Raw genomic sequence first — 12,976 nt, 5'->3', positions numbered from 1 at the left:
AACCTGTGGATTTGCGCCCCCTAACCCATGGATTTGCCCTAACCCCAGATGTTGCACCCGGTGCGGCCGGCCCCCCCCCCTGCACCCCCCACACTACGCCACTGCTCCTGCGGACCAATCAGACTGCTGCATTCTGAATCCTATTCAACTCAGTACATAACAGTGACTTTGCTTTAGTCATTGCCTGTCAGCCTAACCTACCTCCCAGAGGTGTTTAGGGAATTATATAAGGAGGGGGTGAACAGTGTACACCGCCTTGAGCTCATTGGATGAAAATATATAAATGTAATAAATAACAAACTTTTGTAAATAGATGGTTTCAAAGACAATAGATGTTTCCAGTGTTGCATTATTGAAAGGAAAGGGTTGCTCCAAACTTTCCATAGTCTGGGAAAGGACAAGCACACAGAACAATAGATTATTCCCTAATGCTATTTAATTATCCTGTACCTAAGGATATATATCGGAAAGGAAAGAGGTTTAGAAAGCGCTGCTCAACCCTGGAGGGTAAAAAGGTATTATACCAACTCAGAGAGCTGTTGACATGAAGCATTTGATAATAATAGATTTCATCATTTCCTTCCTTAAACAGTTCTTTAAGGTTGCTGTGCAGCCAAGAATCTTTGCAAAAGCAATGCAGGGTGTGTGGGGGAAGAGTATGAACAATATTTGCTGTGTTTTACAATGAATCCCATTGAATGAATCCATAGGGTGGCCCAGTTCAGATGCCATGAGAAGACTATGCTTTGGCCCTTTGGAACGTGCTGTGGACACAGGTCCTCCTTTCTCCCACTTTCTTGGCTTCTTCTCCCCTCTTCCTGGTTTCTCCAAACCATAATCATAACAATAGTAATAGTAGTAGTAGTAGTAGTAATAATAATAATAATAATAATAATACCGCTTCAAACCATTTCCCCCAATTATGATTTGAAGGCAAACTATGGTACAGTCCGTAGCAATACTTGCCCAGTTTGGACACCAAGGTAAACTATGATGACCGCAAATGAAAAAGGAGAATCAGTGTATGGGAGAAGGGGAGAGAACACATGACCCCTGCAGTTCATTTCTAACTATGTTTTGACCACGATGTTGAAACTAAGCTCAAGAATCAGAACCTACCAGCACAGCAACACCATAAAGATATATCTTTCAGGACAGCACTGCCATGCTGAGACCTATGGATAAAGGATGATATACAAAATTAATAAAGAATAATAAAAATACACAGGCAAGCTGGTTGAGTTCCAGCCAGGGCCACACTGAGATTTTTATTCAACAGAACACACAATCAAGCCTGACCATCCAGAATCTGCTTTGCATGCCTGTGGTTAACTCACCAATAAGCAGAGGTTCATCCTGCACAAGTTCTGATCAGTTGCACCTCCAGCCTCTCAGAGGACTCAGTGAACGTTGTTTTGGTCATGCTTGACACTGCAATAAAACAGGAGGGAAGTACCTGTCAGGCTATGATACATGGCTTGTGGATGGGACTTGGCTTGGCAAACCACAAGTTACGCAAGTCTGGTTTAAGGCTGTGCACACGTTATTTTCTCAGTCCATTGCTAGTGTTTGCTCATGACATTAGCCACACTCCTTATGTATCATGAAGTCCCAGGAGCTGAGAAGGTCAGCAATAAAACACCCAGTGTCAGTGAAGTTAACTCTTTATTCGAACAAACCAAAACAGCACAGGCCTGGTGATCACAGGTGGTCTTGCTCCAATGAGGTAGTTGCAAGGAATGAAGATCCCTGCCTTCCTACAGCTCCCTGTCTCCTTCCCCATCAACCTGAGGCTCCTCTGCCTTGTCTCTCTTTGCTCCACCCTCTTCATTCCTCTTCTGGTTCTGGGAGACCAAGGGGAGGGGAGCTGGTCGCAGCAGGAGGGAGAGACCCCCCTGGCTTCTTCACCAGCCTGTTTCCACTGTGCCTCTTGCCTCCGCTCCTCTCTAAACCTTGTGTTCAGTTTGTACCTTTCCAACCACATCCATCCCAACAGAACTTTCTAGACAGCCCTACAAGTCTCTTCTTTCCCTGCTGTCACCATTGTCCCCAAATATTTGTTTTCTCCTTGTGGTGAATGCTGGCCTCGCACTCCCAGGCACAGTGCGATCATGCAAAGCTGTTCATGCTCAAGCATGTGCAGATGAGCAGTGCTCTTCCAGAACCACATTCAGCAGGGATGTATGACAGGCAGTGGCAAGACAAGGGCGGGGGTTAGGGCAATGAGCCCCATAATTTAACCAACGACAAATTTAAACCCTTCCTTTGTTAAACCACATTACACCAGTCAGCAGCTGGCGTAGCCCCCAAGATGAAAATCAGCGTTGGAAGAAACTCTTATCGGCTGCATACTGCATCATTAAAGGCTTGCCTACTTTGCAACAGTAGTAATTTTTTAATTCTAGAAAAAGCAGACGAGCTTGCATCACTGTCAAGCGAGCTCAGTCAGGGTATGGTGGTTCAGCGCAGCATCATTATCTTACCGCCTGTGGTTTTGTTTGACATTGCCGTGTAACCTGCTTTGTTTTTACCCAGCTTTTGCACAGGAAGTTCATCCAGTCACGTATGCATTTGCAGATGCCTTCTGCTCATCCCCCAATGTATTTCCCATCAATTAAAAAAATGGGTGTAGCATGAGCAAGTTTTTATTCGGAAGGTTTGGCCCAGAGAATGAAGTTTTGGAACTACTGGGTCAGAGCACACAACAATATGAAGCGGCCCCACCTTCCCACAGAAAAGTTGGGCGCAGAATAAGAGAGTTGTGAGAAAGCGCTGGCAGATCCACTGGCAGAAATTAGAATTCTTCTGAGGCAAGAGATTGAAGGCTCCCTGGGCTTCTCAAGAGTTAGCGATGGCATCAGAAGTGCATACCACTGCTCAGCTCTGAATACAGTGTTACCTCAGGTTACAGAGGCTTCAGGTTACAGATGCTTCAGGTTACAGACTCTGCGAACCCAGAAATAGTGCTTCAGGTTAAGAACTTTGCTTCAGGATGAGAACAGAAATTGTGCGGCGGTGATGTGGCGGCAGCGGGAGGCCCCATTAACTAAAGTGGTACCTCAGATTAAGAACATTTTCAGGTTAAGAACGGACCTCCAGAATGAATTAAGTTCTTAACCTGAGGTACCACCGTACTGAGGTTTGTTCACCTGTAAGTTGTTGGTTCTGGGCCACTGGTTTCTGGTAGGCGACATCTTTCATACTGTGGCCATCTGGGAGAAACAAATATACGCAAACTGTAAATGCCAGTGTGAAACTTTTCCATTGCTAAGCTAGGGAGCTATTTAAAAAAACAAACAAAAAACAGAGCAGGAAAACACCACCTCGATATGGCCAAATGGATCTGCTTAGCAAGCTGCCAAAAGTACAAGCTGTCTGGAGGCCATTCCGTCAGCACACAACAAATAATTTGGAATGCTGCCTTCACCGACATCCAACTCAGCAGCCAGGAAGTGTGTGGGATCCTGTTTCACTATCAGACACCTAAGGGACTTCATAGCTCTGCTCTGGTACAAAGCAACTGGGGACAAAAAATTACCTTAGCACCATCAACAAGAGCTTTTTCACACACCCACACCCTCTGGAGTAGATATTTTGCCTACAAAGTGTTACAAAGATTCACTGGCAGACATTTATTTTAAATTAGAATTTAAAATAATCTCAATTTACTGGCATAATTTCGCTTTTACATTTAAAACAATCAGCCCATCAATATATAAACAACTAGCAGCCTTGTACGTGGTGTTACTTAGGAATTCTAAGAAACCAAAAAATGGATGCATATTTGAAATCAGTGGTTAAAATCACTGCGGTTTTGAAAGGTTCGGTCTGCCATCTTGATTCAAAATGGCACCCCACTATTTCTAGACATAGACAGAAACTTGCTCTTTGATCTCAGGAACCATCATGCAAAATTTGGTTATGGTATTTTCAGAAAGATGTCCAAATGCATAGTAGGATGACTTTCCAAAATATATAGTGGTATAAGGAGTTCAGTAGGGACACGGGTGGCGCTGTGGGTTAAACCACAGAGCCTAGGACTTGCCGATCAGAAGGTCGGCAGTTCGAATCCCCGCAACAGGGTGAGCTCCCGTTGCTTGGCCCCTGCTCCTGCCAACCTAGCAGTTCAAAAGCACGTCAAAGTACAAGTAGATAAATAGGTACCAATCCAGTGGGAAGGTAAATGGTGTTTCTGTGCGCTGCTCTGGTTCGCCAGGAGTGGCTTAGTCATGCTGGCCACATGACCCGGAAGCTGTACGCCGGCTCCCTCGGCCAATAAAGCGAAATGAGCGCTGCAACCCCAGAGTCGGTCATGACTGGACCTAATGGTCAGGGGTCCCTTTATCTTTAAGGAGTTCAATATGGTATACATGCTTTCCCCACCAACTGCATTATCACAACAACCCTGTTCAGACTAACTCTCTCTCAGCCTAACTGGCCCAAGGTCACCCAGTGAACTTCATGGCTCAGGGTGGTGCTGAACCTGGTTCCCCCTGCTATTACCTTCAGCTCTAACCACTTCACCATACTAGTACCGGTATACTTGGCTAATGCAATAATGTGCAGAATATGTATATTTTTGATAGATACACATGTGACTATTTCCCCCCTACGTGCTTCTGAAATTCAGTGAAACTTTTTTTTAAAAAACCTACTTGTTACTGTTTGTTTTTTTAATCCCAGTGGATTACATAACCAATGTCTTTTTTTAAAAATAGAGATGCATGCGTATTAACCTCAAGAGACAAGTAGTCAAATGGGGACAAAGTTACAAATAGACAGTGACTTTGCCAAGACCGAACTTCACACAGTGAAACTGAACCATCCCTAGACCTTATATGCAGAGATAAACTAGAGATTGCTTTGTTTGAAAAGGATAAAAGTGGGAGGAAAAATTAAATTTCTCTGGAACTTTCTACAGTGTGGATTTAATGCACATTCAAGGACCATTTTGGACATGGCACAAAGGAATAGTTTAGCATTATGTCAGGGGTGGGGAACCTTAGGTCCAGGTGTCAAATGTGACCCTCTAAGCATCTTTACTAGGCCCCTGAGATGATCTCCAGGTCACGCCCTCCTTAACTGCTTTTGTATTTGAACTATAGTGATGGTTCTTGTATGCCTGGAAGGAGTGTGTGTGTGTGTGTGTGTGTGTGTGTGTGTGGTATTTGTAGAAACCTCTAGCTTCTGCATGGCTGTAATGTAAGTGTCTCACCATTGCTCCACCTGCTTTTGCTTCTGGCCCTGCCAACCATTGGTGGGGTGGGAGGCCTGATAGGTTGCCCACAAGGAACTGTGACCCTCAGGCTGAAAAAGCTTCCCAGACTGCTGTTTTCCTTTGGTGTGCAGCTCTACCTACCTAGAAGAACAGGAAGCCTTTCTGAAATGTATCCTTGGAGGACATGCATTGTTAGAAAAGTCACTTAAATAACGCAGGCGACATCCAGAGAGAAAATAAATCCTGGTACCAAAAGCTGAACAAAAAACACCCAGCATATAATCTGAGGAGAAATAAACAGAGAGATTTTGTCTTTCTTACTTCAGGCCTTGTTCACAGCAGGGACACATTCAAGCAAATATACAGACAAAAACTCCTTCAGAACTACACAGCCAATCAGAGCCCTTGCCTCTCTGGGGAGAGCATTCCACAATCAGGGAGCCACCACACAAAAGGCCTGTTCTCTTGTTGCCACCCTCCAAAACTTTCTGGGATGTGGGGGGGGGGTGGGGAGAGGGGGAGAGACATAGATGTCAGATGACAAGCGCAGGGTCTGGGTCAGTTTGTATGAGGAGAGAAGATCCTTGAGGTATTGAGGTCCATAGCCATGAAGTAGTCATCGATCACCTTTGTCCTCCAGGAATTTGGTTAATTCTCATTGAAAGCCATCCAAGTTGGTGTCCATCATGAAGGATAAGCCTATAAATAAGTCAGGATGGCTATGATCTACCTCCACGGTTGGAGGCAGTATGCCTGTAAAAACCAGTTTCTGGGAATTACAAGACTCAGTTGGGCCTTTGGCCTGAGGCAGCAGGTCTTCTGTTCTTCCTAGTCTATGTTTCCAAGCCGTTCCACATAGGAATGATTCCCCCCTCCCCTCCAAGTGTTGGGTTCCCTCACCTACGTACGTCTTGGCTTCTTCAGGTCTCTCTGTGAAAAGACTCTCAATTTCAGGCCACGGTTACCATTCAGCTGTTTCTTTTGTGTTTTACATTTTGTCACGTCATTCTGATTCGTGAGCCTACAGCCTGGCAGTTATACAAATTCCAGCCAGGAAACTTCTCTGTTTAAGTGACGGGAGAGGAGAACGGATGTACCACCAAGCGCCAGCGCTTCAAATAAGCCATCAGGCCCCTCCGTGATCCTGGAACCTGATATGCGAAAGCCTCACAATTCAACCGCTTATGTGTTTTGATTCCATTTTAAAAATATCCCTGGGCTGGATGTGTTGTCCCCCCCCCCCCCGGGGTCGCCTGAAGAAAGGAAACATTCCATTTTTAGCCAAGGTGCATGTTCTCCTAATAAGAAAAGCAGAACTGTAGAGATTGTGTAACATTTGTTCGAATGGGGTTGCCTGGCAACCAGCAGGAACTGCGCTGGAGAATGAGACAGGCCTCAGATAAAGGAAAGCCTCTTAGGGGTGGGGGAGAGAAAGAGAACCCTGGCCACAAAATGCATTCCTCATGCCCATGTAGGAAACTTTCTGCCTGCTCTATAGTCTCTCATTGCGGTGGGCAGGAGCTGGGCTTCCTGTTGAAGCTGCCTGCTTATCAGAGTGTCATTTTATGGAATGCATATCCAACATTTCTCCGATGAAAATAGGGACGTCCCATTCCATAATGATAATTTTGCTATTTATACCCCTCCACATCTTACTGGGTTGCCCTAGTCACTCTGGGCAGCTTCGACAGTGGAATTTGCTGCCAAGGAGTGTGGTGGAGTCTCCTTCTTTGGAGGTCTTTAAGCAGAGGCTTGACAACCATATGTCAGGAGTGCTCTGATGGTGTTTCCTGCTTGGCAGGGGGTTGGACTCGATGGCCCTTGTGGTCTCTTCCAACTCTATGATTCTTTGATTCTATGATAAAAGCAAAATAAAACATTAAACATTAAAAAAAACCCTTCCCTATACATCTGATTGCCTTCAGATGGTTTGCAGGTTGGATAACTCCAACATTTCTCCATTGAAAATAGGGACATGCTAAGGAAAAGTGGGACATTCTGGGATCACATCAGAAACCGGGATGGCTTCCCCAAATTTGAGACATCCCTGGAAAATAGGGTCACTTGGAGGGTCTTGGAATGTAGCAATTATAATTTATTTAGGGGAAAGGTTTAGGGGTGGAGAGAGTCCAACCATGGAGGAGTTCCAACCATGGAGGCTTCTTTTGAATGCATAAAGGTAAAGGTACCCCGGCCCGTACGGGCCAGTCGTGTCTGACTCTGGGGTTGCATGCTCATCTCGCTCTAGAGGCCGTGAGCCGGTGCCGTCCAAAGACACTTCCGGGTCACGTGGCCAGCGTGTTTACCTTCCCGCTATAAAGCGATCCCTATTTATCTACTTGCACTTAAGAGTGCTTTCGAACTGCTAGGTGGGCAGGAGCTGGGACCGAACGACGGGAGCATAGAATGCATAGAAAATGAATTAAAAAGTTGTGAAACTCTGGCTTAAGCAAATTAGATCTTCAGCCAGACCTGCTAAACAGATTGGGAAGAGAGCAGCAGAGTGCCTGAATAGCACCTCAGATTCTATCCCTGGTATCTCCAGTTAAAAGGATCAAGTCATGGGGTCAATGATACAATCCTGGCCTAGATGGACAAAATAGTTTGATCTGATGTGAGGCAGCACCCTGTCCTCAGAGATCCAGCAAGTCCTAAACTCATCAAAATGAAGTTTACTTTAACCGCAACACCACTCACCTTCTTAGAAAACATAGCTTTCAAAATAACGTATGTGGGTTTACATACCCCTTAAGAAACAGTCCTTTGCTTCAGAAAATTTAAGCTACAGGCCAAAAGCAAATGTCTACAGGGTGGGTGCCACTACCGAGAAGGCCCTCTGCCTGGTTCCTTGTAACTTTGCTTCTCGCAGTGAGGGAACCACCAGAAGGCCCTTGGAGCTAGACCTCAGTGTCTGGGCAGAACGATGGGGGTGGAGACGCTCCTTCAGATCAGAGTACTGTGGGTGAGCAGTTACTGAGTCCAGATAATTGGTCAATTGCTTGCTTTGGATAGGATTTTTTTCCCCTTGAAGGCACAGGCTCATAGTCTAGGCAGTGCTCCTGGATCTATCTGTCATTATAGAGACAGCTACAGCCATGTCTGGACCAGGATTTAACCTGACAACCGTTGTCCATCCAGGATGGATTGCCGTAATGTAGAATTGCCCCTTAGGTTGGTCTGGAAGCTGTGGCTAGTGCAAAATGTAGCAGCTTGAGTGCTACCGTGCAGGCCATTGCCACGTGTTGTTACACAACTGCTGAAAGAAATACACTGGCAGGGAATGGGCTGCATTGAAGACACCAAAGTATACAAGGTATACAAAGCCCTACACACTTTGGGAGCAGGGTACCTAAAAAGATAGCCTTATTCCTTGTTTACTCAACCAATCAAAATGCTCTGAAGCAGAGGGCCTCTTGTAGATACTATCTGTACAAGGCAGGACTCAGGCCTTTAGTGTGGAAACAGCCCCTCTTTGGAACTTCCTCCCTTCATATATCAGATATATTGTCTTTTTAGACTGACAAATGTCTTCGTTTTCCAACAAGGCTTTTAATTAGAGATCTTTATCCCAGTTTGTACTGGATTTGAAACTGTGTTTATTTATGGAATGTTTCAGTTTTGTCGGTGATGTCATTTTTCATATTGCCGTTTTATTGTTAACCGCTTTGAGATCTTTCATAGGAAGTGATTCATAAATGGAACTGAATAAAGGATATTTTTTTCCACTGTTGATATGGCATTGGTGCCATTAATTCCAGTCAGGTGTTCTTTTGTTTCACATATCTAAGCACTACAGCAGTTATTTGAATATAAGTCCCCGCGATGTGCTTCGTTCCTGCGGTGATATTGTGAGGAAAAACTTGACTTTAGCATTGTGTCCTCAAGCTTTGCCAATGAAACAATTAGCATTTGGTGCAGTGTGCATTATTCCCTAGTCCCTATTCTTTCCAAGGTTTAGGAGTTTAATCTCAGTGAACTTGTACAATAAAAAAAGGTGCTGAAAACCACACTTCTACCTAAATAACAGGGCTTAAATCACTGTTGATGACACTTCACTTGAGGGGGGAAAATAGGGCATGATGAACTCACCTACTTTTCCGCTGCCTCATTGTGAAAGAAGGCTTGCTTCCAGGTAAACACAGATAGGACCTGGCTGCAAAGCCCGAAACTATAAAAAGCACCTTGCAGTGAAACTGGATTATGAGAAGTTCCAGAGAAGTGTCTGCATTAAGTGTGCCACAGCAAATACAAAAAGCCCACAGCACCTGGGAAGGCTCTAATAACTGTAGCATAAATGTTCATATAGTAGAGCCTATTTCATCAAATACACGAAGTCATGTCTTAAGTGGGTAGGTACATATACTCCAGAGAAGAAAAACAAACTCAAAAAGGTGTAGTGATGCAAAGCAGGAATAGGTGTGTCACGGTACTAGGCAGTGTGCCAGTGAATCGAGGCTCTGATCACAGGATATTGTAAACAAACACTCTAAAGGCGGGCAAATTACTTTCTGCGGTGATCCAGCCATTTGCAGGATTTGCTGAGATCAAGCTTCACTTTGCTAAATAATCCTTTGCATTGCTTGACCCTTTGGACTCCCTTTGCTCAAATAATAATCTCCCCCTTTGTTACTCAGGTGCCTGCTCTGGCTGGCATCCCAGAGCAAGAGCTCCGAGTGTATGCTAATGCTCAACTCGGCACTTGATCCGTTTGCTAGGTGCTGGCTTCCAGCACAAGCATGCGCCTCCATTTGGCCATGAAATTTCCAGCTCTGGCTGGTTCAACCAACTGCAGCCACTCTTGTACTTCATGCTCTGGGAACTTCCAGACTGGATGATTGCAACATGCTCTATGCAGAGCTGTCCTTCAAGACAACTCAAAAACATCAATTGGTTTAAAATGCAGTGGCCAGATTATTGGCTGGGTTCCATTTAGAGCTCACATAACCTGTCTGAAAACAGGTCCAGGGTGCTCATGTTAGTGTTTAAAGCTCAGCTTTGATGACTCAGGCTCCAAATAGCTGAAATGCTGCCTCCTTCCTTACAGACATCCTTGGGTGTTAAGAGCGGCAGAAGGGGCCCTCTTGGTTGTTCTACTGCCCTCAGAAGCGGAGGGTGTGGTGGCCTGGAAAAGGGCCTTCTCTGTGGCAGCCCCAAAGTTGCAGAATTTCTTCCCCACAGAGGTGTGTCTGGCACCTTCACAAAAACATTTCACTGAAGACATACCTCTTTAGCCTGGCATTTGACACACCGGCTCCCTCGGCCAGTAAAGCGAGATGAGCGCTGCAACCCCAGAGCCATCCTTGACTGGACCTAACGGTCAGGGGTCCCTTTACCTTTTATATGAGTGTAAGACACCAGAGATTTGTGTAAGTTGTTTTAAACAGATTTTAACATTGTGTCTTAGTTGTTGTAACCTGTCTTGGGACCTAAGGGTGACAGGCAGGTTACTGATATTAATAGCAGCCCTGACAAAAATAAAGTCTTCCTCAATTAGTATTGTCCCTACCAGTCAGTAGTTGTTTGTATCACTTAAGGATGGATTTACACTCAAGGCCTCTTCTAGTCTCGGCCATTTGATTTGTGTCTCAGCTCTCAGGTGCCTTCTTTCAGAAGCCCAAGTTATTTTAAGTGCTTGTCCATGGAGGACCATGCTGTTCAGCCTTCCTGGGATCTCTCTCCTAAGACAGAAAGCTCCAAATGTCACTAGTTTCCCTCCCCTACCTGTTCCCTTGCCTCCTATCTGTTTTTTCCCTCGTACTAGCCAGAGATGCTTGAAAGAATATGAAGGCATGCATTGTCCCCTTAAATCAATTTTCTATTCTAGGAACTGTACTTGGAAGGTTCTGAAAAGAACCATTCAGTGATTAAGATTACCAACAAAGGCATACTTACCTTTGGCCACTCACAACTGACATTTTCCTGGATAAACCAGACTGATTTTCAGTACCTGCAGCCTATGGCTTGTGTTCAGCCACTATAATAGCCTTGGTATCCAGTCTTAGTCCTTGACCCCTTGGCCCCAGTGAAAGCTTCTCCTTCTATTATCCTTGGAACAGGAGTTTCAATCCTTCTGTTTTTGTCATTTCTTCCCTTGGGTGGTTCAATTCCCTACCATTTACATTTGAACTTTCCCTGGAATACATAGGCCTCATTATTACAGCCTGGGAAATCCCTCCCACCAGTTCCCATTCCTTATACAGCAACAGTAATATTCCTTATCACTACCTAGATTTGTCCCTATCATAGAAACTAGTAGAGTAGAAGATGCTAGGTCCAGGGAGGGTGGAGCACTGAAGGCTGTGCACACATTTTACTTGAACTAACCATTTTAATCTCTGCAACTATGTCGCTCTAGCAATTGAACTACACAACTATTTCGTTCTTTGACCCCAATTTGGACATCTGTAACAAATGAATTTCTCTTGCATCTAACTGGGACTCAGGGGTTTTTTGCTAATTCATCCTAGTAACTTTCTTACGGGACATGACTCTGAGCTCAGGTTCCTGAAGTTATTTTTGAGATGTCCACTCCATGTATTTTGTAAATATCTGCTGTTGTGCAACCAAGCAATCTATAAATCTATACATTTTGTTAAAAGAAAATAAAAACAGAGGGCTGAGAAAATAAGTGAGTCTTTCACATGTCAGGGTGTTAGGCTTTCTGCCTCACTTCTCTGAACTACGTGACAATAATGCTCTCACTTAGGCATTCCTTCAAGTGACGCTTCAAGGCATGGGTGGAGTATTTCCCCCAGTACTGTATTAAATGTTTTTTCCTCCTCCCATTCATATGAACTCCATTAGAAAAGAAGGAAAAAGTAGCCAAGGATGTTAAGAAACTCTGCATTCATATAAAACAAGTCACATTTACACTGTTGCAACAATGGAAGAATGAGCAGCACAAAATATAGATGTTTCTTTCAATGGGAGTCAGAGGCTCAGCTAAGTATCTAATTTTACTATTAAAGGCAGGGTGCTAATGTTGTACTTGAAACCTCCTTCCATTGAAAGCAGTATGCCAGACATGGCAAAACATATTTCCAACAAAGAAATACAAAGGATTTGAGAAAAAGGTTGGTAGAAACATTACAATTAAAAACACACACACCACAGTTTATATTTTAAAATCTATCTGTTCCTATACATTAATTGAGCAGATATCCCCCCCTTAGCTGGTGTATTAACTAATTAAATGCAATAAATGGATAACAGGTTTTATAAATTTTTTAAAAAAATAAATCAGGAAGTTAATTTTATTAAGGTCCAAAGACAACAGTGTCTTTCAATGGGTGGCACAAATCCACTCACAGTAATATCAAGTATGCTACAACATTACAGAAAGTCTAGAAGAATGTCACTCGTCAGTTTTTCTGCAATTTTCGCTCAAAGTATGTGCAAATCTTCCTCATGGGAACCAAAGTAGCTACGCCCTGTGAGGGGAAAAGAAAGGCAGAGTTATGTATCAGGTCAGACACACTTATACACATTGGATATGTATTATTTTTTTTTAAATTATCCTCTCTAAAGCCATTCTAGTCCAGAAATTTGAATCCTAATAATGAACTTCCTCAGGATCCTCATGTACCCAAAACAGCACCATTAATACTGGGGTATCAGCAGTCTCTGGGGAACCCCAAGTTTTGCAGAAATACCAAAAGGAAACTTATTTTATAATACTTTTGTCTTATTCCTCTCCCCACCACAAAGTTCTCAAACTGGCACAATGTGGTTGTCCCCCACAGCAGACAACATAGTTGT

The 12,976-nt window shown here is 44.0% G+C and overlaps 1 protein-coding gene across 1 annotated transcript in view; it reads right to left on the bottom strand.

Moving 5' to 3' along the window:
- Positions 1 to 12,047: 12,047 nt before the first annotated feature.
- Positions 12,048 to 12,976, bottom strand: part of DTL (denticleless E3 ubiquitin protein ligase adapter) — a 31,342-nt gene continuing 30,413 nt past the window's right edge. The window contains exon 15 of the mRNA XM_028724702.2: positions 12,048 to 12,648. Coding sequence (XP_028580535.2) covers positions 12,580 to 12,648 — 69 coding nt within the window. The 3' untranslated portion in view covers positions 12,048 to 12,579. The remainder of the gene's footprint in view (positions 12,649 to 12,976) is intronic.

The sequence above is a fragment of the Podarcis muralis genome, chromosome 3 (genome assembly GCF_964188315.1).
Source record: "Podarcis muralis chromosome 3, rPodMur119.hap1.1, whole genome shotgun sequence".
Taxonomy (NCBI): Eukaryota; Metazoa; Chordata; class Lepidosauria; order Squamata; family Lacertidae; genus Podarcis; species Podarcis muralis.
The sequence above is the reverse complement of the archived record's forward strand: the minus strand, read 5'-3'. Positions and strand labels throughout refer to the sequence as shown.